We start from the raw sequence: 25478 nt of genomic DNA on the forward strand, positions 1-25478 counted from the left end.
CCTTACCTATTTAAGAGCTGTTAGCGAGACTGGCTGCATAAGGCTGGTGAGCCTCGTCGAGAGTGGAACAGTTTTTTTTTTTTTTCTTTTTTTGGGTCGCCGTCGTGACATCGTGATTGACATTGGATCTACTGTGGGGGACATTGTTTTATTAAAGGACTTGTCAAAGACCCTGTACTGTGTTTCTTTACACTACACTTTTGCTTTTTTGGTGAATTAGTAGCGGTACCATGTACTGCATACTCATTCACGTGGGGGGGCGGGATCTGGGGGCCCCCTTGTTAAAGGAGGCTTCCAGATTCTGATAAGCCCCCCGCCTGCAGACCACCACAACTACCGGCCAGGGTTGTGGGGAAGAGGCCCTTGTCCCCATCAACATGGGGACAAGGTGCTTTGGGGGGGAGCCCCCCTGCCCCAAAGCACCCCCCCATGTTGAGGGCATGTGGCCTGGTATGGTTCAGGAGGGGGGGGGGGACGCTCGCTCGTCCCCCCCCTTTCCTGACCTGCCGGGCTGCATGCTCGGATAAGGGTCTGGTATGGATTTTAAGGGGAACCCCACTCTGTTTTTTCTTTAATTTCGGCGTGGAGTTATCCCTTAATATCCATACCAGACCTGAAGGGCTTGGTATGAAGGGGGGGGACCCCATGCAGTTTTTTAAAATATTTATTTAATTGACGGAAATTATTTAAAATTCAGCTGTCAGTGGTGAACCCCGCTGACAGCTGAAACATTCCTTCTGTCCCTGCAGAGAGCTCTGCTATTATATTTGACATTAAAAAGTATAGAGGTTGCAACATTGTATCTATTTGTATCCATTTCGGATATAGATGTATTTATTCGGATACAAATAGTGGTCACGGAGAGACCACACGTGCCATTCATAGGCACTCTCTGAGTTGGTACTCTCACACGAAGGACATTCCATTATTCAGGAATGATTATATGAACTTTTTTTTAGCACCATTTACCAGTTTACATCATCATTAATGGGCGGCACAGTGGCTTAATAGTTAGCACGTCTGCCTTGCAGTAAATGGGTCATGGGTTCGATTTTTAGCACCATTTACCAGTTTACATCATTATTGCAATTGTTTGCACTTTTTGGATTTTACATGCGTTCATTATTGATCACATGCATTTATAGCACTGCACTATGACTTTAACATAGAATAGTTACATGATTAAAGAGAAGGAAGCTATATCATTATATCGAGAACTTAGAACTAGACATTCCCAATTATTTGAGATATAAGTGTGAAAATGTTTAACATTTGAAAATAGAATGTATGACATTCATTAGGAAATGCATTAGTTGTCTGATCATTTTGGAGAAACAGCAAAAAAAAAAAAAAAATAATATAGGTGTACTTTTTATTTTACATTCTAAGTATTCTCATATGCAAACAGAAAAACGCCAATGGGACAAAGCCCGCGCTTGTGCGCCACCTAGTGAACATATCCGGTATTGCATCTAAAAATGTGCCAGACGCGATTCCACATTTACTAACAGGAAAGTAGACGCTTTTCAATGAGATTGGTAGACACCTCTCAGGAGACTGACAGGTCTTAATTGATTTAATTGAGCCTGCCTGAATGTTCAGAGTCTGCTGGTAGACTCAATTCATAATCAGGGCCACACTGTCAATTCAGCCACAATTCCAGTAGCAATATTCACTCTCAGGCTCCCTCTTTTGTCATGGACTGAAAGTCCTCCAGCTGGAACTCACTGGAATAAATAATACTAATATGTAGTGGCTGCCACAGCTGAACTCTTCCTGAAATTTCTAGTTGCTTGACTGTTATGCTAATACAATAGATATAACACTTTCTGAGCCACTAACCTATAAAGTATGCAGATTAGTTTGGACCTCATTACTGAATGTTTGATCAGGTTCAGGGATATGGAAAGTATTGCATCCCGGGTGAGGCAGGTGATCAGCATTTTTAGAAGGAGATTAGCAATGGTATTTTAACCACTTACTGACCACTTTACGTATATATGGACTGTCAGCAAGTGGTTATACCAAGATCATGGCTGCAGCTATGATCTTAGCATCATTTCTTACAGCCACTGACTAGCTGTTTATTAAAAGTGATTTGAGCATCTTTACAGCCACCTGATCACTTTTACAGTGTTAAGAGCTACCCTGTCCCAGATTGTGGCCAAGGTCTCTGCATCAGCTTTTGCCAGGTTATCCAGCAGGCTTCAGCTATGGGACACTGGCTACTAATGGCTACACCCCTTTTGCTTCACAGCAACAGTTTCTGTAACGATTAAAGTTGTGAGTACACACTGCTTAAGACCATGCACCTAGGTCTTTAGACCATAGCCTCCATACCGTGGACTCACGCCTTTTCTCCTTGGGTACTCTCTATTCATCCTTTTTTCAGCCTGTATGGCAGACCTGATGGGTAAAGTCTCTGCTCTGATAGAGAACACGGTACACACAAGCTGTAATTGTCACCAGTCGGTGTCTCCTTCTGAGTCATTGCCTGAGTCCATTGCAGCAGCATTGCTTTGGATGATGAGGAGGAGGTTAGGAAGTCGAGGAAATGGAAAATGTATCCTCGGAGTCTAAGAACTCTTCTCAGGACAATGGGTAGTCACCATTAGGTTTCTGGTGGACAAGGTATGCTACTGTTTAAAGCTGGATCTGTCCTAACCTGCTAGACATAAGGTCATCAGTTTGAGATCTCTTTCTAATTCTATGAAAACTACTAGTTGGCTCACCCACTAGTATAGGATGTTCTGTAGCACTGACCACAGTAAAAGTGTATACTTCTTCCAGGACGTTTTTTGCAGCAGTACTCAGTGGAGGAGGCCTATCACAAGAAGTGGAAAATGCCTGTGGTGGATCCGTCTCAACAAATCCCTAAATTTTTAGCTGTGGATGTCCCAGTCTTCAAAGACCCTGTGGACAAAAACACTGAGGCCCTCCTCAAAGCCTCCTTTTGCTCTATTGACCTGGGCCATGCAGCTGTAGGTGATATCTATGGTCATTTGCCAAACGTCAGGGCCATGAGCATGGTATGCAACCTTGAATCAATCCTGAAATCTCCCTCAGTGCTCCAAAAACAGAGCCCCTCCCAGCAGCCTTGCACAAACTCCCTGCATCAAAATTCGTGCTGGATGCTCATATCAGCACCGATGTGCAGGATTCTTTGGCTGAGAACTGGTTTGCAGAGACAGTTTGTAAGAAACATTTAGAAAGCATTCTGTATGACTGGAAATGATGGTTCACTGTGATTGTACACAGCGGGAGTTTGTCAGCAATTCCTGACCAGGGATTCAAGGCTGAGGCCTGCTGATCAGCTGTACAGAGGAAACAATCTCTCCGTTTATGCTCCCTGCAAAGCAGGGAGAAGAAACAAAAGATATTTTTAGTAAAAAGCAGCACACATTACACTTGTTAGCCACATTATAATATCGTTATAATACCAATATGCAGCGCTAATAAAAATGTGTGTTATAATCAATGATGACGAGTGTGATAGTAAAAGAGAAAGGAAACATCATAAAAAAGAAACAGAGAATAGTGAATACTCCAATGAAGAAACAAAATGGATGGTATAACAAATAACAAATGAAAATATTAAGTCTTATAAAATTTCATAATAGTCCCAAAAATAGTGATGTGATCAAATCAAAAATGTAGTGACTTCTGTTACTTCCGCACTGCACCTCCACCTTAATGCACTCACCAGAAGTAAGTAGCAAGCAAACCAAGAGCGGAATGACACTAAGGGGTGTTCCTGCTTGTTCCTCCTGCCGGTGACTCAGTTGAATGTGGGATCTCCCCAGAAGCCAGTGATACACCAAATGAACAATCAAAAGTAGAGTAGCCAAGTCTCCATCTCCTGCTACCTTTTTAATAAAACATACAATCCATTTTGTTTCTTCATTGGAGTATTCACTATTCTCTATTTCTTTTTTATGATGTTTCCGTTCTCTGTTAGCTCCAAACAGCTGTCAGCCATGACCCAGCGGTCAATACTGGGCATTATGACCTCATTAAAGACTGATGGTGGCCGAGTTTCACTCCAGGCCTTTGCAGCAAAATGTGCTGACAGTGTGGGACCAGCTTTCTCAGTCTCTAGACAGGCTCATGCATTCATGCCATAAGGTAGGATATCTCTGACCTGGTGGTTATCCAACCCTACAATGGAATAAAGTACTTTCTCCTGTTAACCTTGGACAGATGCCAGTCTGTGAGGCTGGGAGGGTGTCCTAGAGATGAAAAAAGTCAAAAGGTACATATTCGCTGAGGGAGTCTAGATATCCCATCAACATGCTCAAAATAAGGGTAATTTGCCTATCTCTACTGCACTGGACCAACCAGAGACGAAAGACTAGGGTTCAGTCAGACAACGCCATAGCCATAGCCATAGCTTATATCAATTATTAGGGCAGCACCAGAAGCCACGCAGCCTTTCAAGAACGCTATTCTGGCTTTGGTTGCAAGTAGGGCTGCTGTTAGAAATCATGGGGCTCCATACAGCGAACCTGACAGAACCATTCCCCCCCCCAAAAACAAAAACAGTTTTCTATGCTCCAGTTATAAATGTACACAGTGAGTGATCACTACCAATCACTCATTGTGTTCATTCAGAAAAGAAAGGCGCTTGTAAATGTGACATATTTACTGGCCCCTTCCCCTACTCTCTATTCTTAAAGATCCTATTCTGTGCTTGCAGCTGCCGGTGGAAACAGAGGAGGAAAGCGGGCAGCACTGTGGGGCACACAGGGGGTCTTGGGCAGCAGGGGGAAACATATGGTGATGGATGAGGCAGGGGGCAATTACTGAAACCAATCCCCTGTACAGCTCTCTTTGCAGCAGCTGAAAGCCAGCAGAAGGGAGGGGAGAAGGAGTCAGCTTTCATCTGCTGCAGAAAGAGTCATACAGGGGCTAAGTTCCAATAATTGCACCCCCTGGCATGCCAATTACACTCTCTGCCCACATCCAATTCACCCAGCTGCCTGGGCCCCGTACAAGAGGGCTGGTGCTACTACCTTATCCACGGCCCCTGAAAGGTTTGGTCCAGCTTTGTCTATAGTCTACATTCCCAGAGTAGAAAATTGGAAGGCAAAATTTCTCAGTTGTCAGTGCCTGGATGCAGGGGAATGGTCTCCTCACCCAAGGTATTTCAAGACGTTGGTCACCGCTGGGTCAGATCTTCTGGTATCTTGCTTTAACCATCTGCTGTCTGTGACATATTATAATCAGATTTTTTTTCCTGGAAAATTACATTGTACTTAGAACCCACAAACATTATATATTTTCTGAAAGCAGAGGTCCTGGAGAATTCAATGGCAGCCATTACAATTTTGTATGTTGCAAAAGTGTTCTGCAGCCGTTTATCAAACACAAATTTTCAGAAAAATTTACTAAAATAAATTTTAGTGCACACAAACACAATATAACACCTAATTTTTGGTAGATTATACAGTAAAAGATGGGGTTGCTTCAACTAAATAGATACCACACGGTACCTAAAAATTTTCATAGGTGATGCTTTCAAAGCCTTACATGTTAGCAATTTAGAGTTAACCATGAATTATGGCCCTAGAATTCTCTCACTCCGATGTTCACGTCGATAGCATTGGGCAAGCAGCAGTTCCTTTTTATGGAGACATCAGGAGTCTATTAGATCTTCCATTGCAGCTAATCAAGCACAGATTGTGCTTTGTTAGTTGCTTCCCTGTCTGTAGCAGCCAGGGAATGACAGCTCTGAAGCCTGTAGTGACTAAATCATTGTCACTTCTGGGTTCATTAGTCAGAGAGGAGACCAGGTAACAGATGTTTACTGTGGTCCTAGGAAAACTGGGTCATAAGCTTGTTTTAAAGTGTTTGTAAAGCCTAAAGTTTTTTTTTTTTACCTTAATGCAATTAAGGTAAAAAACCTTACAATAGCAGTGCCGCCAAGACCCCTCCCTAAACACTTACCTGATTCCTGTATTGATCCAGCGCTGTGCCCAACTTCAGTTATTCTCTCCCCTCTCCATTCTCTGACAAGCTTAGCTGTGTAGTAGCATTTCATATAAACCCATGTATTTCATATTATTCATATTAATTTACATGTGTTATTAATAATATAATTATTGATATTCATATATCTTATTATTATTAATAATACTAATAATAATTCAATATTAAACAATAGTTATTACGCTTTAAAAACATATACTATACAATTTCATAATATAGAAAGTACACATTTAAAGTTGAACTCTTGACTACTACTATAATGATGGTATATTTTAACCAGTTCCCCCCTGGCCTATAGCCAGATGGCGGCCGGGCGAGCAGCTCATCCCTCTGGGTGGACGCCATATGGTGTCCTTTCAGGCATGCGCAGTTTGCCTCACTGCAGAGCCGCGCAATCTGTCACCGGCCGTGTACCTCAGACACGGCTGATGACAGATCTGTGTACCAGCTCCGTTGCCAGTACCATGTGACCTGCTGTAACCAATCACAGCAGGTCACATGACAGTTGTATACAATGGATGGCATTAAAGAAAGCCATCCATTGTATACAAGTGTGGCTAGCTGTGAATGGTCACAGCGATCATATGCACAAGCTTGGCCAATCACAGCCCAGCTGTGTCATGTGATTAGCTATGGCCAAATCACAGTTAAGCACATAAAAAAAAAAAAAAAGCAAGCAATTACTCTGCTATAAGCAAGCATTCAGGTAAATGCTTGCTTATAGCAAAGTAATTCTTTGCTGTAAGCAAATTGTGTAAAAAAAAAATACTGATCACTTCCCCAAAGTAGTACAATGTTACTATGGTCACTTTATTCTACTTTGGTCATAGTGAAATATGAAAAAAAAAATCTTAAAGAGAAAAAAATGAAATTAAAAAAAAAAATAAAAAAATTATCAATTTTTTTTTTGTACTGTCACCAGTCAGTGTCCCTGATCACCGCCATGCCAGTTATATGATGATGCTGTACTGCACTGGTGACAGCATGTAAAAAAAAAAAAATAGTGAAAATAATTTTTTTTATTTCTTCATTTCTGAAAATGACAAAAAAATTACAACTTCAAAAAACTCACCATGCCTGTTATGAAGTACGTCGGACTGTCTACTTTGCAAAAAGGGGTCATTTGGAGGATATTTGTACTGTTCTGACATTCTTGGACCTCAAGAAATTAGATTGGCGGTCAGTACTTCAGGATTGATCAATGTTCAGATATATACCATAGTTTGTGAACTCTATAAAACAATAATACAGCCTAATTTGGGTTATTTTCACCAAAGACATGTAGTAGAATACATTTTGGCCTGAATTTATGAAGAACAATTATTTATTGTTGGTCTTTTTTTGTTAATTTAGCAAAAAATAAAAACTCCAGCGGTGACTAAATACCACCAAAAGAAAGCTCTAGTTGTGTGAAGAAAATGATAAAATTTTTAGTTTGGGTACAATGTTGTATGACCGCGCAATTGTCATTCAAAGTGTGAGAGCGCTGAAATCTGAAAATTGGTCTGGGCAGGAAGGGGGTAAAAGTGCCCGGTATGGAAGTGGTTAAAGAAGAAAAAGAACTTGGACAAGAAATTAAATAGAACCTTTTAGTACTCTCAGCCTGAAGTGAATAGCGTATAATATACTAAATAAAATAAATGTATTTATTAATAGTTAGACAATATTGCATAAAACAGGTAAAGTGTTACTACACCCAAGACCCTGCAATCACAATATTTAATCTCGGGAACATGGAAATGCAATTATTTTAGTAAATATACACCGCTAAATACCTTTTCTCATCAGCAGTATATAGCAGTCTTGTGACTTCTATCAGTGTCCAGCCGAGCACTGGTTCATTTTGTAGGAGTTTTCATTCTCTCCTGACTGTCCTATGAGGCTGCATGACCCCTGACCCTCTGTCTGGACAGTGCTGATTGGCCCTTTGCTGAACACATGCACCCCCCCCCCCAAAGAAAAGGGTTTAGCAATACACACCAAACTGAGCATGTGTAGAGAATTTCCCAGGGCTCTGTCGTATCGGCAGATGGATTGGGGACTGTGGATAAAGGGGAGGATCAGAGAAAACAGAATCAAACAGCCTTTTTACACAATGCAGAGGATTAACCCCTTAGGTTCCACAGTGAGTATAGCAAGCATGCTTTACTGCATATATAGACTGATTTTACTGTTGTGGGTTTAGAAACATTTTGCTCTGAATATATATATATTTATATTAAAACACTATATTAAGTATTGGGCCAGCCCTCCAAACCATTGGATTCAGGTGTTCTAATCACCTCCATGACCACAGGTGTATAAAATCAAGCACCCAGGCATGCAGAATGCTTCTACAAACATTTGTAAAAGAATGGGTCGCTCTCAAGAGCTCAGTGAATTCAAGCATGGTACCGTGATAGGTTGCCATAAGTCCATCTGTGAAATGTCCTTGCTATTAAATACAATATCCAACTGTTAACTGTCAACTGTTAGAGGTATTATAACAAACGTTGCCAACTGTCTGCAGTGTGGCACAACAACAGTGTGTAGAGAGCTTCATGGAATGGGTTTCCATGACCAAGCAGCTTCATCCAAGCCTTACATCTCCAAGTGCAATGCAGTGGTGTAAAGCACGCCGCCACTAGATTCTAAAGCAGTGGAGGCGTGTGACGAATCACACTGCTTTGTCTGGCAATCCGATGGATGTGTCTGGGTTTGGTGGCTGCCAGAAGAATGGTACATGCCTGACTGCATTGTGCCAAGTGTAAATTTTGGTGGTGGGGGATTGGTGTGGGCTTGTTTTTCAGGGGTTGGGCTTGGCCCCTTAGTTCCAGTGAAGGGAACTCTTAAGGCGTCAGCAAACCAAGACATTTTGTACAATTTTATGCTCCCAACTTTGTGGGAACAGTTTGGGGATGGCATCAGTGTACAAAGTAAGGTCCATAAAGACCTGGATGAGTGAGTTTAGAGTGGAGGACCTTGACTGACCTACACAGAGTCCTAACCTCAACCCGATAGCACACCTTTGGGATGAATTAGAGCGGACATCAGTACCTGACCTCACAAATACACTTCTGGAAGAATGGTCAAATATTCCCATAGACATAACCCTTGTGGACAGCCTTCCAAGAAGAGTTGAAGCTGTTATAGCTGCAAAGGATGGGCGTGTTCATGCACGTGTAAAGGCAGGCGTCCCAATACTTTTGGCAATATAGTGTGTGTGTATTAGATTTTTTTCATTTATTTAATTAAATATAGTGCATATTTATGTAACCAACATATAAATATATACATACATACATACATACATACATATATAGAATTATATAAACACTTATAAGACCAGCATATATATACATACATATCTAAATTGTATAGTTTAACAGTTATAAGATATTTAACACAGAGTGGGGTGAACTAAGTTCATTTTCCCAAAGTTTTAAATATGTTATTGTCCTTGGTATGGAGAAGTCTTATCATGGCATGGAAAGTTTGATTCAATGATGAACACCTTAGGCGTCAAATTGTCTGTAGATAAAGATTTTAATTAGGTGAAAGTATAGAAAAAGCCTATTACAAATAATTTTTAACAAACACATAGGAACTGTGGGAATGAATAAGTTTGTCCGGATGCATGACAAGTGTCAGATTTATGGTTAGTTACAATGACGCAGATCTTAACAACCAATAATACTGTACCTAATATGCTTGCATTGTAAGAAACTGTTTAATTGAGCTTGCATGTTCCTGTGCTTTGAACATGATCTTGTATGTTCCCAGTTGTTTTAAACCTGCACCAGTGAAGGTCCTACCTGGTCCAATACATCATTATTCTACTTCAACTGCAAGCAGTAGGAGCCATTAGCTCCTACTGCTGTCAGTCAAATCACGTGAGGATAGAGGGAGGGTGGAGGGGCCAATTCACGTTATGTGTGTCAATAAATGCACACAGCATGGCTCGCGATTGAGTCCACATGAATGCCCCCATAGCAAACAGCTTTCTATGTGGACACACAGAGAAAAGGAGGAGCCTAGAGTGCTGGAGGTTTGGGGCCGCTCTTTGCAAAACCATAAACCCTTTACAATTACTTTAACTACTTCGCTTTTGGATGTTTTTACATGTTCTATGGACATGAAGTGGTTGACAAGATGAACAGGTCTGTGGCCAGGATTAGGGATCCAAAGGCCTTTGCAGTGGATGCACTGGTAACCTTGTGGGATCAGTTCTGGCTGATCTACACCTTCCCTCCGCCAAAATTCTTCCTCAACTGCTTCACAGGATCATGATAGAAGTAATTCCAGTGATCTTGGTTGCACCAAATTGACCAGAAGGACTGGGTACTTGGTATGGTCTCAAGGACCAGTTTATCATTCTGCAAGGGCTTTCATGCATCTCATTCCACCATGTCTAGATGGATTAGGTACAGTTGCGAAAAAAAGTATGTGAACCCCTTGGGATTACGTGGAGTTTTGCATGAATTGGTCATAAAATGTGCTCTGAACGTCATCTAAGTCACAACAATAGAAGAACACAGTCTGCTGAACATAATACTACACAAACATTAGATGTTGCCATGGTTTAATTGCACATAACATGTAAACATTCACAGTGCAGGGAGGAAAAGTATGTGAGGCGCTAGCTTAATGACTTCTCCCAGAGCTAATTGGAGACAGGAGTGAGCCAACCTTGATTTCAATCAGTGTGATGATATTGGATGTGTTGCTGACAGCTGTCCTGCCCTTAAAAAACACACACCTGTTTTGGGTTTACTGGTTTCAAGAAGCACTGTCTGATGTGAACCATGCCTCGCAGAAAAGAGCTCTCAGAAGACCTACGATCAAGAATTGTTGACTTGCATGAAGCTGGAAAGGGTTACAAAAGTATATCCAAAAGCCTTGATGTTCATGTGTCCATGGTAAGACAGACTGTCTACAAATGGAGAAAGTTTAGCACTGTTGCTACTCTCCCTAGGCGTGGTCGTCCTGTAAAAATGACTGCAAGAGCACAGAGCAGAATGCTGCATAAGGTAAAGAAGAATCCCAGAGTGTCAGCTAAAGACCTACAGAAATCTCTGGCACATGCTAACATTTTTGTTGACACATCTACAATAAGGAAAACCTTAAACTAGAATGGAGTACATGGGAGGACACCACAGAGGAAGCCACTGCTGTCCAAAAAGAATATTGCAGCACGTTTGAAGTTTGCAAAAGAGCACCTAGATGTTCCACAGCACTACTGGCAAAATATACTGTGGACAGATGAAACCAAGATTGAGTTGTTTGGGAAGAACACACACCACTATGTGTGGAGAAAAAAAGGCACAGCACACCAACATAAAAACCTCATCCCCACTGTAAAACATGGCGGAGGGAGCATCATGGTTTAGGGCTGCTTTGCTGCCTCAGGGCCTGGACGGATTGTTGTCATTGATGGAAAAAATGAATTCCAGAGTTTATCAAGACATTTTGCAGGAAAACGTACGACCATCTGTCCGCCAACTGAAGCTCTGCAGAGGATGGGTGATGCAACAGGACAATGACCCAAAGCATACAAGTAATTCAACAAAACAATGGCTGCAACAGCACAGAATACGCCTTCTGGAGTGGCCCAGTCAGAGTCCTGACCTCAACCCCATTGAAATGCTGTGGCATGACCTTAAGAGAGCGATTCACACCAGACATCCCAAGAATATTGCTACACTGAAACAGTTTTGTGAAGAGGAGTGGTCCAAAATGACTCCAGATCGTTGTGCAGGTCTGATCTGCAACTACAGGAAACGTTTGATTGAGGTTATTGCTGCCAAAGGAGGGTCAACCAGTTATTCAGTCCAAAGGTTCACATACTTTTTCCTCCCTGCACTGTGAATGTTTACATGTTATGTGCAATTAAACCATGGCAACATCTAATGTTTGTGTAGTATTATGTTCAGCAGACTCTGTTCTTCTATTGTTGTGACTTAGATGACGTTCAGAGCACATTTTATGCCCAATTCATGCAAAACTCCATGTAATCCCAAGGGGTTCACATACTTTTTCTTGCAACTGTAGGTTGTCTTTAAGGCTTAACCCTTCAAGGACTGAATTCCTCCTTTTCCTGTTAAGACTCACTCAACTAGTATACTCGGTGCCTCCTGGGCTTTTCAGCACCAGGGGTTTGTTCACCAGATTTACAAGGACATCCCCTGGTCTTTTGTTCATGCATTTGTGAAGTTTTACCAGGTGGAGGTTCAGGCCTCTGATGACGCCAGCTTTGACTGGTTCTTTGAGTTGGGAACCTGATAACCTTGGTTTTGACCTGTTTACATTGTCTGCTGTGTTGCCCACCCCTCAGCTGTTGTACTTGCAGAGAACTCATATTCAACACTTTAAGAAGCCTGTATCTTGTACTGTACAAATAAGAAATAAGAATTTTTTAATTACCTGTAAAATCCTTTTTTTGGTGTACAGTACAGCACATAGACCACCATCCCCTCTGTCCTTGCATTTTTCTCTAATTGCTTGTTAAAAAAAAACCCTCAGGGTTGCTGGGAATGGGATGGGTTAAATGGACTCTCCTTATAGCCATGTGTCGCCAGTGTCCTCACCTTAAGGTAACAGCATGTAGCCCATGATCAAATTTAAAGAGGCCTATGTCCTGTACTGTACTCCATAAAAAGGATTTTATAGGCATCCATATTTAGTACAGCCATCAGACACATTTTGCTTTTAAATGCCTGACATTACAATAAACTAAAGCAATATAATTTCAATTTGGGATTACCCCATCCAACCACCATCTGCTGTCAAAGGTCAGAAACACAAAGTAAAACCAAAAAGACAAAGTATAATTGTAGAAGCACAAGTCACATATTTCTCATAATGATGTTGCAGGTTTCTGTGCATCCATTTCTTTCAACTCTTCCATCAAAATTCACGTCTACTGTACTTCTGGCTATACAGTGACTATGCTGCTGTTCCTTGGAGCCCCACCACAGACACCCAAATTTGCACACTCTGGGCCAGGCTCATAAACAGGCATCACCAAAGCTCCAAGTTACTCCCCAGCAACTTCCTTCAAACCGGTGGTTGGCAGAAGCTTCATTTTATCTACCCCAGGATTGAGAATAGTGCATGTTTGGGAGAAATTGGTGCAAAATTACCATAGCATATCAATAATTCAGGTGAAAGTACAAGGATTAATACTTTTTAAATGAGGGTTTAATTCTACTTAACCCATCCGTTTTAAATTAAATTCTAAAGCAACTAAAATGCCTTATGTGTTTTGATATAGTCATCAAACCGATTTCACTTTTAGAGAAATAGTACTACAATGGCAATATCAATTTATTTTAAATACCTAATGTTAGTTTCAATTGTGCCACTGTAATCTAATCCAAAAATTATCCAAAATATTTCAGCTTCCTTCCAAGTCTTCTTGATCAAATAATTGTTTTTCTCTATCACTAATCTCTCCAAACAAATGTGGCTAGTGGCTGCTAGGATACAAGGTAATTACAAGCAGAGCAGCGATAAGGGGTGGCTGCTCTCAAAACATTGTGTCACTATGGATACATTAGGGTGCAGCACATCAAAAAAATCATACAACAATATTGTTAGATTATATTTACAATTTATTCATGGGCAGATCAAAGGTTGCACATGATATCAGTAAAAACAACTTTTTTTTCTGTTTTACACCATGTACTGATGCCTGCAATCACTGTTTGCATCATTATACACAGAAGCGCCAAGCAAAGCCTGGCTGTCCAAAAAGAGAGAGGAGAGGGAAGAGGAGAGGGAAGAGGAGAGAAGAGAGAGAGAAGAGAGACAGGAAGAGAGGAGATAGAGGAGAGAGAGGTTGCATCCATCAAGGGACACGTCATTGTTGCCATTTGCTACTGCTGTTTAGAAAGGAATTACCCCTTGTCAATATGTGCTTCTGCCCACCCTTTAACACACAAGATGAGACACAAATTTTAAACAAAAGGTTTAAAGGGGTACTGCCCAAGTTAAATACCACTTAAAGGGATACTACCTGTGCTTGCATAAATCCTTTTGAGGGACTTCCACCTGTTGCAACCAAGGAGATCTGAATTCTTGTAGTGCACCAACTGGGCCCCAACAAGCGTGCAGAAGATCTACCACTGCAGTTAAAGGGGCATTAACCTTCCTAATTAAAGAGTTATTTCCTTACCCCAAATTTGAATCTCGTTGTCAGCTTCTGAGGGCCCAAACTGAGCTAGCCTTACTCTTTAATAGTTTTTCTTTGCTCACTGGGGACTGAAACATCTCAGAGTTGAGGTCTTTGGTTAAATTCTGAATTTCAGGACGTCCAGAACTGACTGAGATTTTTGCTATATGTGTGCTGACTTTTGCTTAAAGTTACTAAGAGTGATAACTTTTATTATTTGCATGCCTATAATTTTGTGCTGCTTTACTGTGCTCATACTCAGCTCTCATATAAACAAAGTACCAGTTCACTCTAACTTGTGTGTTTCTTTTTTCTGGTAATATTGAGAGAGTTTACTCTGGCCAGTAGTGTACGGTGGTGTCAGCAGGGGTTGGACTTTCAAAGTGGGATCAAGAGCGACAGGGAGCCCAAAAATAACTCAGAGACCCTTAAGAGACTAGCGCTACAACAAAATAGATTTCAACACGCTTCCTTCAAATATTTAATATCTCAAACAAGCAGTCCAGACTCACATAAATTATTAAGTACATGCAGTGCAACAATTACCTGAATCAGTACTATTCAGAATGGCACAATTTGTTCTTGTATCCAACTGTTACTTAAACGAAAAAGCTGAAATAACTAGAAAAATAGGACCAATTGTACATTGTACTGTGCGTGATAATATATGGTAAGAAACAAAAAAGGAGTCTGCACCACAAATTTTCCTGACCAAAATGATGTTTTGTTGATGAAGGTAGGACAGAGCCATATATTTTCTCCTGAGAAAGGTTCAGTCTTGGGTATTCAGAGGAAACTAAGTTTATGCTGCTGTGAATTTTGGATGTGGCAAAGAAAGAGCATAAATTTGAGCCTACCCAGTGTACACATGCCACAGTCCTTGTATCCAAAAACATTCTTTAATTATTGTGCCAGAAACAAGGATCTAACAGACTATAAACCTCAGCACAATCATTCCTAAAAGATAAAACTCTTCCATTACATATGTTTTCCTGCACACAGTCCACCTTGAAGAATTTAATGTAAGCCACTGAACACTGAGCAACCAGCAACATCTTGGGATGTTGCTAGACTCGTAAAAGACCCTGGGCATGCATAGAGCCATACACAGAGCGGATTTAGAATGATGCCTTAAGACTGGCCAAAATTTGAGCCGTGATGGCACCCTCCTGCCAACATCCTTGCAGTCAGCGGAAAATCTGTCAGCCAAACAGGCGATGCATACAATAAGATGCAACCACTGTTTGGGTATTCTGACTGCCGTCTGTCAGAATACAATGGTTGGCATGGCAGATTCTGTGGTTTAGGGTGGATGAAGAAATTAATAGATTTCTCTTGTTCGACATGCGTGACTGAAAGAGAGAACTCTTACAGTCTATGGCCAATTTTAGATTAAAACACTGTAGCACATGGCAAAAAGTGGTGAAGGCTTTTTCGTCCCTTGTACTAAATCTCGATTTCTCTTTCCTCCTTTCCTTTGCCCTATTTTACCTTTCCTGACAGAGCTCTGAATTTATAGCTTGGACTCGCAAAAGGTCTCCAAATGTTCCTGGCAAAGTCATAGCTAGGCAGATCGCTTTATAAAATGTAATGCAACCAGACCGCATGGTACAGTACTGCAGACGCATGCACAGTGTTTGCGACCTGTGTTTGGGGTGTCGTTAACACTGCCACCAGATGCAGATCGCAAGTGCAGTGCACTTTGAATGCAGTGCGGGAAATACATACAGAACGTGAGTTTAATGCACCGCATTCTCTTGTGAATGGCCCTTATTAACCACTTCCAGACCAAGCCAATTCTGGCATTTCTATCCTACATGTAAAAATCATAATTTGTTTGCTAGAAAATTACTCAGAACGAGTGTACATATGTGGCCTTGGAGGCTCGCATGTAGCGTCTGAGATCCACAACCTGCTGGCACTATCAGCCTCCTGGGGACCTGAGCGACACTATTTAACACCTCCCTAGTCTTGCAGAGGCAACGATGTACCCGAAGACAGCAGTATCGGTGAGAAAAAAAGTCCAGCCCACCCCTCCACTCGAGCCTCACAGCCTGTGATATTTCCAGCCAAGATGGCACCGGGGCCAAAGACTGCAGCACACCAGTGCCCACTAGCCCACACCATGGCTCTCATCCACAACATGGAGGGAGATGCTGCAAGAGGGAGAAAAAGACCCCAGCTCTTCACCCCTCTAAGACAGCCTGGATGCCATTGTGAGCACTACTCATACTCTCTCTCCACTACTTCCCCCAGAGAGAGACTGGACTGTGCAGTGTCCCCTGCCTCCTGCATAGATTGCCACAAAGTGGAGCTGGCAGAGACAGCTCTTAGTCAGTCATGCTAGATTTCTGAACAGCCTGAGCAACCACCTACCTATTCAGGGGATGCCGTGCTGATCACTAGGTTTTCCACTTTGCTTCAGCCGGAACTGTTTAAAGCATGTGCCTTCATAACCACTGATCTCAAAAGAAGACTTACAGACCACTAGTGAGTGGTTGGACATCATCGAATCCAAAATGGATGGCATGGTCCACCGAGTAAATCAAAACTTGAAAATGCAAAGATAGAAGCCCTGGAGAATAGATCCAGAAGATATAACATCCACATCCGCGGCTTCCCCAAAACCGTCACAGATTTGGAGGAAGCAGCCCACCCATTGATAAAGAAGCTTATCCCTGATATCTCCCCCCACTAACTTGAGATTGATTGTATCCATCTGGCTCTTCCTGTCCCTAGACAAGTTGGCCTATCTCGAGATATCATTATGAAGCCCCACTACTACAGGATAAAGGAGAAGATGATGTCTGCTACCAGAACCTCACTGGAACTCTCCCTGCTAGCACATAACATTCAACTGTTTGTAGACTTTTCTCCCTTTATGGTTCACAGGAGACGTTCTCTGAAACCCCTGCTCGTTCAGCTACAGTACTTAACCAAAACATAAAATATCACTTACAGTTCTCCTTCAAACAGGCTTTCACATACTTATTCATTTACTAATTTTCAAGATGGCGAGGAAGTCCTCCTGAATCTGGGCCTGATCTCCAAGGATCTGTCTACTTTGCAACCACATTGCTGTGATGACCAATCCTTCTCACCAATCTGGACCCAGCAGTCAAGATCATATGCCAGGAGATCATCACCTGTTACCTGAACTTCCATGCTTGAGACCTGCGAGACTGCCTTGCTCTTTCTCAAGGGGAAACTGCACCATTTATGTGTGCTTTACTTAAGATGAGTATCCCAGTTTATCCACTTTATACTTTATTCCAATGGGATCTAATTTGGAACTGTTCATTGATTAAAAAGCTCTGGCCGGATTTGTCTACATGAATCACTTTCAGGGCCCTGCTCCCCCCCCCCCCACCTTTTTTCCCCCTTCCCTTTATCCTCCTCAGTACTTTCCCCCTAAGCCCAAGCACCTATCTTCATAAGGGATGCGTGGCTAATAGTGCCCCGACCTATGTCTAAATGCTCCCAGCCCCCACTAATAGGAATCATAACAAGATCATTTTGGAGGCTGCAGAAACCCATGTTTGTCGCTCCTAGGACCACCTACTAGGTCAACTCAAACCCTACCCCTCACTGCATTATGCCCTCTATCTCCAAAGTATTACTTTAGCTTATTGGATATGTGCTGGTGGAGTCACTTGAATTTAATTTGTCTCCACCTTTGGTGACGGTGACAACTCCACTACTTAATATGGGGGATACACCCCATTTTCCAACCTTAGTTGGAAACATTTTTTGAAATGTTGGTTGAACTGCAACGATGTTCTACTTTTGTCTGTTGTTTCTCTTTCTTTAAATTTCTGCCCTTCTTACTGCTGCTATACTTCTACTCTCCAGCGAGCTCCCCATGAGTCAAATGATCTTCGGGGTAACCTTGCTGTCCTCCTTGGGCTTGTGACTTTTTTGAGATATTATGCAAATACAGCCTACACACACCATGATGGTGTAACATACATCCCAATAGAAAGTCATAACACACAACATGCAGGGCTTTAATCCCGCATTCAAATGGACCAACACCTTCCAATTTTACAATAAACTAGGAGGAAATGTTTTGTTCCTTCAAGAAACCTACTTCACTAGGACTTCTGCTCCAAAATTCCTCTACGTTAAATACCCAGCTTTTTATCTTGCAAACAGTTCGGAGAAAAAAAAAAAGGGAGTAGGAATTTACATTGCTAAAAAAGTCCCCTTTATACCCTGGAAGGTCATAAAGGACAACGAGGGTAGGTACATCCTGGTAGAAGGGTAAATTAATGATCTAGCTGTCACTCTAATATCCTATTATGCCCCGAACAGAGGACAATATGCATGATTTTGCGACATGTTAGATATTCTGTTGCCCCACACGACAGACCACGTGCTCATGGGGGAGATAGCAACACCTTCTTAGATAAAATACTCGACAAATCGAACCCCATCAGGTCATCTCTCAAACATGTTCCTAAACAGGGTTGTGATTTAGCAAAGCTACTACATTCCCACAATTTGGTATATGTGTGGAGGGATTGTAACCCCACAACCAGAAATTACACTTTTTATTCTCATGTCCACAAGACTTACTCAACAATAGACCACCTCTTTACGTCATCCCCTTTACTGACATTTATCTCTGGAGTACAAATTTCCACTGCACCATTGTCCTGTCTATCAGACTTATGGGCCAAACCTCAACCCTCCACCTGGAGACTTAATACTTCACTTCTAAAATGTTCCCATTCCCAAGTGGAGCAGGAAATCAAACTATTTTTTCATGATTATGTATCCATGGACACTTCCACTACAATTACATGGATGGTGCATAAGGAAACCATTAGAGGGAAGTTGATTCAACTCAACTCTAGGAAAAAACGAGCTATAGACTTAATAATCACAGAACAGAAGGAGTTGCAGGAACTACTGCGAGCTCAAAGAAACAACCCCCAGACCGACCTTAGACCACAGATTGACGCAGCACATCTTGCTCTTAATCTCAGCTTCACAACTAAGGTCGAGAAAAAAGCATTCGCTGGTCTAGACAAATTCTATACCATGGGGGACAAGCCCAACTGGCAAGGAAACTTGTCCCCAGGTATTTCACTCTGTCCTTGCTAAAACTTTGAACGCTTAATGGGATTCTAACTCAAAACCCACAACTGATACTACGATACTTTTTTACTTTGATGCCAAGTTTTACTCATCCCCTGAACCTTTCCCGGAATACCTGGCAGAGAAATTTTTCTGTGATCTCCTGATCACTCACCTGACTAGAGACAATATGGAAACAATGGAGAAGGAATTCACAGAAACCAAAATAGCGGTGGCAATCAAAACCTTAAAACTATCCATTGCACCGGGCCCTGACGGATATCCAGGACATTATTATAAATAAATTTGCTGAAATATTGATATCTCATTTATGCTCATATTTCAATGTGCTCTGGGATGGGTCACAAACTCTTCCACATGAAAACTATGCAACCATCCAAGTTATACCGAAGTATACCATGGTAAGGACCTAACTTGCCCTAACTACTGACCCATCTCGCTCATTAATGTGGTTTTTAAAATTAAGACAAAAGTCCTGGCTAACAAAATAAATTCCTTCCTATCGAAATATATACATCCTCACCAGGCTGAGTTTGTCCCATAGTGTCAGGTTCCCACTCAACTGAGGCGCCTTGATATTATCTTGGTGATACACTCCGAATGGGATCAACAAGGAAAGAGACAAGGGATGCTCCTATCCCTAGACCTACAGAAAGCTTTTGACTCCCTGTCTTGGGAATATTTATTCTATGCTTTGTTCACTGATGACATCCTACTAACTCTCTCCTCCCTGACCATGTCCATCCCCAATCTTTACTCTGATTTGGGCCTCTTCTCATCTTTCTTGGGGTTGAAAGTGAATTATAAAAAAAAAAAAATATCACAAGTGCTGAACATCTCTTTAAAACGCTGCACTCTCCAGGACCTTCAAGGCACCATTTAATTCCAGTGGCAGACGGCTGCACTCCCGTATCTAGGTATCCAATTTACCACGAACCTCCAAAATCTGTATTAGCGAAATTATCCACTACTATACAAAATACTGTCTGATGATCTACAGAAATGGGCAAAAAACCCTCTGTCCTCGTTTGGTAGGCTGCACTCGCTCAAAATGAATGCCATACCACAGTTACTGTAACTATTCCATACATTTCCGATTTCTCCTAATCTATCTGACTTAAAGAAATTCCAACAAAAAATGATGGCATATGTATGGGGGGACAAGAGGCCTAGGGTGAGTAACTGCACTATGTTCTCTCCCAGGATACTGGGAGGGCTGGGGGTACCCAATCTATTCAAATATTTCCAGGGTGCTCAGTTGGCATCATTGATCTCATTTCATACAAATCATAGCTGCCCACTCTGGATACAGCTAGAATCACCTATTCTACCCATGAGATCGATCAGCCACCTATTATGGCTACCAGGCAAAGACCAGGCCCCAATTCATGGTCCAACGCTTTCTTTTTCCCTTGGCCTGTGAGACAAGCTGACCCAGAAACTTAAGTATAGTATCTTGTCAACTATTGACATCAAATTGCCATATATAGAAAAATGGGAACAGAATATGGGCAAAAACTACGATACTGTAGAATGGCATAAATTGGCCCAGAGAACCACTGCATCAATAATTAATACTTCCCTAATTGAAGCCAGTTATAAAGTATTGCTGTGGTGGTATCTGGTCGCGGCCAGGGTGGCTCATTGGGTACCGGGGGCCCCCCTCTGTTTTAGAAGGTGTGGTGAAGCAGGCACGTCATATCATATCTGGTGGACTTGCCTGAAGGATACACATTTATAACTTTATCTATTCCCTCACAGAATGAATTTAGCTAACTCTTCTAGACATGCACTGCTAGGCCACACTGTGGGAGCTCCTCAGACCACACAGCGTCTGATAATTTAAGTAAGAATCACTATAGCCAGGTCCTGGAAATCCCCCATGATACCTTTAGAGCTCCTAAAAGCTAAACTATCCTGCATCATGTTGAATGAACACCTTTCAGGTATCTTGCAGGATAAAATACCCCTGTTTTTGAAGACATGGGACCCTTGGATCAAATACCTGACAGGCAATACTATTTATTCTGAACACTCGCTAGGCTGCTGGAGGGAATTGCTGCCACTACTTGCTCCACATTCCTTCATTTCCTTTCCTGTTCTTTAAAATGAAACTTTAGGTAAAATAATAAAAATGGGCAAACAGGCAGGAATTTTAATGCAGAAGATACATGCTTTGTCTCTTCTGCATTAAAATTACTTAAAATATTGGAAACGAAAATCACTCAGAACCCCAAAACATTAAATATATTTTTTGGCAGAGACCCTAGAGAATAAAATAGCGGTCTATGCAAATATTTACATCCTGCAGTATTTGCGCAGCAATTTTTCAAACAAAAAAAAAAAATTATGAATTTTAATGCAAAAAAACCCACAATATATAACCCAATTTTTTGTTAAAATATAACAGATATTACAGCAAGTAAATAGATACCAAACATGTCACACTTTAAAACTGCGCACACTCATGGAACATTGCTAAACTACAGTACTTTCCCTTTAACCTATTTTATTCCTATTCAAGGAATGTAAACACCCCTTGCAATAAGAATAAGGCATAACAGGTCTTCTTTATGGAGAGATGTGGGGTCTATAAGACCCCACATCTCTCCTCTATGCTGGAAAGCAAGAGATCAAAAAAAAATAAAATTGATCTCAGGCTTTCCAGCAAAAAAAAAAAAAGTCAGTGTTTACATCTGTCAGAGCTGCAAGTGACATTGTGATGTCACTTCCGGACTCCCAGAATCATAGAGACGGCCAGGGACCATCTGGTCTATGGCCAACACTATTGTAAACCTGCGCCACTGCTGGATCAGAACTCAGGCTCGCAATCGCACGTGAGAGCATGGAGAGGTGCAGTTGGGCGGTGGGGGGGACGTCCCCTCCCACTGCTTGTAAAAGCAATCCATCGGCTAATTATCGGCCGATAGGATGTCTTTTATGAAAGAGGGAATCGCTGACTAAAAGCAAAGATGCACTATATTGCCAAAAGTATTAGGATGCCTGCCTTTACACGCATGTGAACTTTAATGGCATCCCAGTCTAAATCTGTAGGGTTCAACATTGAGTTGGCCCACCCTTTACAGCTATAACAGCTTCAACTCTTCTGGGAAGGCCGTCTACAAGGTTTAGGAGTGTGTCTATGGTGTCAGATGAGAAGGCCTGGCTCACAGTCTCTACTCTAATTCATCCCAAAGTGTGCTATTGGGTTGTGGCCAAGATTCTGTGCAGGCCAGTCAAATTCCTCCACCTCAAACTCACTCATCCATTTCTTTATGGACCTTGCTTTGTGCACTGGTGCTCAGTCATATTGGAACAGGATGGGGGTCACCCCCAAACTGTTCCCACAAAGTTGAGAGTATGACATTTTCCAAAATGTCTTGGTATGCTGATGCCTTAAGAGATCCCTTCACTGGAACTAAGGGGCCAAGCCCAACCCCTGAGAAACAACCCCACAACATAATTCCCCCCTCCACCAAACTGTACACTTGGCATAATGCAGTCAGGCAAGTACCGATTTCCTGGCAACCACCAAACCCAGACACTTCCATTGGATTGCCAGACAGAGAAGTGTGATTTGTCACTCCAGAGAACACGTCTCCACTGCTTTAGAGTCCAGTTGCGGCGTGCTTTACACCACTGCATCCAACACTTTGCATTGCACTTGGTGATCTAAGGCTTGGATGCAGCTGCACAGCCATGGAAACCCATTCCATGCAGCTCTCTATGTACTTTTGTGCAAATTTGAAGGCAACACAATGTTTGGAGGTCTTTAGCTATTGACTCTGCAGACCGATGGCAACTTCTGAGCACTGGAGCATGCGCTGACCCCGCTCTGTCATTTTACGTGGCCTACCACTTTGTGGCTGAGTTGCTGTAGTTCCCAGTTGCTTCCACTTTGTTATAATACCACTAACAGTTGACCGTGGAATATTTAGTAGCAAGGAAATTTCACAAATGGACTTGCACAGGTGGTAACCTATCACGGTACCATGCTTGAATTCACTGAGCTCCTGAGAGCGACCCATTCTTTCACAAATGTTTGTAGAAGCAGTCTGCATGCCTAGGTGCTTGATTTTATACACCTGTGGCCATGGAGGTGATTGGAACACCTGAATCCAATGATTTGGAGGGGTGTCCCAATACTTTTGGTAATATAGTGTATTTGGATGATGCCTATAACTGCAGGCATCATCAAGATATTTCCACTCAAACCCAAGGACGTCATATGACATCTACCCGGTAGCAAGTAGTTAAACCTTAATTCAACTTTTAGTCAGCCCTAATGTACTCTTCTTTCCATTTATTTTGTTCATTTCTGTTTTTTGGTTTAATTTGTTAATTTTCTTATCATGTAATCTCATTATCTGATTACTTGAAATAAAGTTGGATTCATGAGCAAAGTATATCAGTGCTGCCAGTCCATGCAAAAAGATTGATACAGTTCTGCCCTGGCCATTTGCGTTTTAAATTAAATCTAAATCGGTCAGAAGTTAAATTACAGCTATTCGATTGCCTGCAGATTTGGTTGTTTTGATCAAATCACAGCTCCACTGTATAATAAAATCAAAGCGTGTATGGCCACCACAAAGGGGGCACACAGCAATAAAAACCTGACTGTTTCAATCCCTCTCCACTCTATCCAAAAAAACAAAAACAAAGTGCTTTTAGTTATACACTAACAAACGGAAGAACATAATTCTTTCAGTGTAATTATCAGAACATTTTCTGTCTGCCAAATTAACAAGGAACCCTATTAGACAAGTTCTGTGTGCCAGCTGTACCAAATCACGCTAAAAGTGACACGCAACAGCATTTATAAATATCTGATAGCGCTTACCAAAATATTCAAATGCTTGCGCCAATATTCCGAGGTAAAAATCGTTCTAAAAATGTACACCATTACCAGAGTGGGGTAACTATTGTGGGGGGGGACATGACGAGGGAGAGAAGAGGTGTGTATGGACGGACAACGCAGCATTGTCGTGGAACAAATTGTTATTACACAGGATATATAGAGCACCAACAATTTGCGCAGAACTTTTCAAAATTAAGGGAAACAGTACAGATCAAGGGTGGACTGACAACTCATGGGGCCCCCGGGCAATAGGGGATCATGGGGCCCCTGTGTTCTTGCCCAAACTCAAAAAAGCGTATTTCAGTTCTGCGCAGAACTTTACAAAATTAAGGGAAACAGTACAGATCAAGGGTGGACTGACAACTCATGGGGCCCCTGGGCAATAGGGGATCATGGGGCCCCTGTGTCCTTGGCCAAACTCAAAAAAGCCTATGAAAAAGGTACTAGGGGCATCTCATGAGGCCCCCCTACTGACCCCAGGACCTCGGGCAGTGCCCAAGTTTCCAAATGGTCAGTCCGTCCCTGGTACAATAGAAAAGGACCAGGAAATGAATGATTGCTGTGTCACACTTTAGTTTATTCATGGCATAATACACTAAGTATTTTTTCTCCATGGAGCAATCTTTTTAATCACCACAAATAAGTAAATGAAGATATTACTGAAAGTGTGCTCAGTATATACACATCGTAAAGCCTATCCAAATTGGAAAAAAAACCAGATATTGTCTATTTGCAAAGACTTCTGTCCAATCATGTGTGGGCTGTGCATAAGAGCATGTATCTGTAAATGTTCCTAAAGTGTATAGATCATTTACTATATATTGTAACAATACTCAGCAGCAGCAGCCTTCCAGATTGATCATCCTCACACACATATGACACATGGATGGCACACTCACCCCGCAGACCCATACTCTATCGGTGCACTATGCTGGCTCAGCAGACATCCATGACAGCTGCTATGGCAACAACCCAAGCTGCCTCTCCAGCCCGCCCCCTGATGGTGCGCTTACCTCGCGGTTCCCGCAGAAGCCTTTGGATTGTGTGCACAGACGGGGCTCTGGAGTGTGACCCCCCTCCCCCGACATACAACCTCCTCCCGGGAACAGCCGCCGCTCTCCTACCAGCTAAGCCTGAAACAGCCTCCGCAAAGCTGTTCCATCGCCATGGAGACCGAGACGGGTGACGTCACCTCGGATCTCGCGAGAAGTAGCGAAAAGAGCTGTTGTGTGCAGCTGCCTATGGAAAAGGGAGCGATTGATTGTAGTGCACGTGCAGGAGAGGAGGGGGTGGCTGTTAGATGTGCTGATGATTTCTTGTAAATAGAACGACTGACTGGACAACTATGGCTTATTGTGATAATGGGGCTCATTTTCT

General features: G+C 42.1%; 1 protein-coding gene across 3 annotated transcripts in view; it reads right to left on the bottom strand.

The window, feature by feature from the left end:
- CCDC181 (coiled-coil domain containing 181) overlaps positions 1-25262 on the bottom strand; it is a 46280-nt gene extending 21018 nt beyond the window's left edge. For 2 of the 3 annotated variants that reach the window (XM_089668298.1, XM_089668299.1), the window contains exon 1: positions 25115-25262. In XM_089668298.1, coding sequence (XP_089524424.1) covers positions 25115-25189 — 75 coding nt within the window. In that variant the 5' untranslated portion in view covers positions 25190-25262. Of the gene's footprint in view, positions 1-7060; positions 7221-25114 lie in introns of all 3 variants that reach the window. The other variant, XM_089668294.1, reaches the window with a different exon arrangement.
- Between the last annotated feature and the right edge of the window lie 216 nt (positions 25263-25478).

The sequence above is a fragment of the Staurois parvus genome, unplaced genomic scaffold (assembly GCF_062004578.1).
Source record: "Staurois parvus isolate SC_StPar_1 unplaced genomic scaffold, SC_StPar_1.0 ptg000056l, whole genome shotgun sequence".
NCBI lineage: Eukaryota > Metazoa > Chordata > Amphibia > Anura > Ranidae > Staurois > Staurois parvus.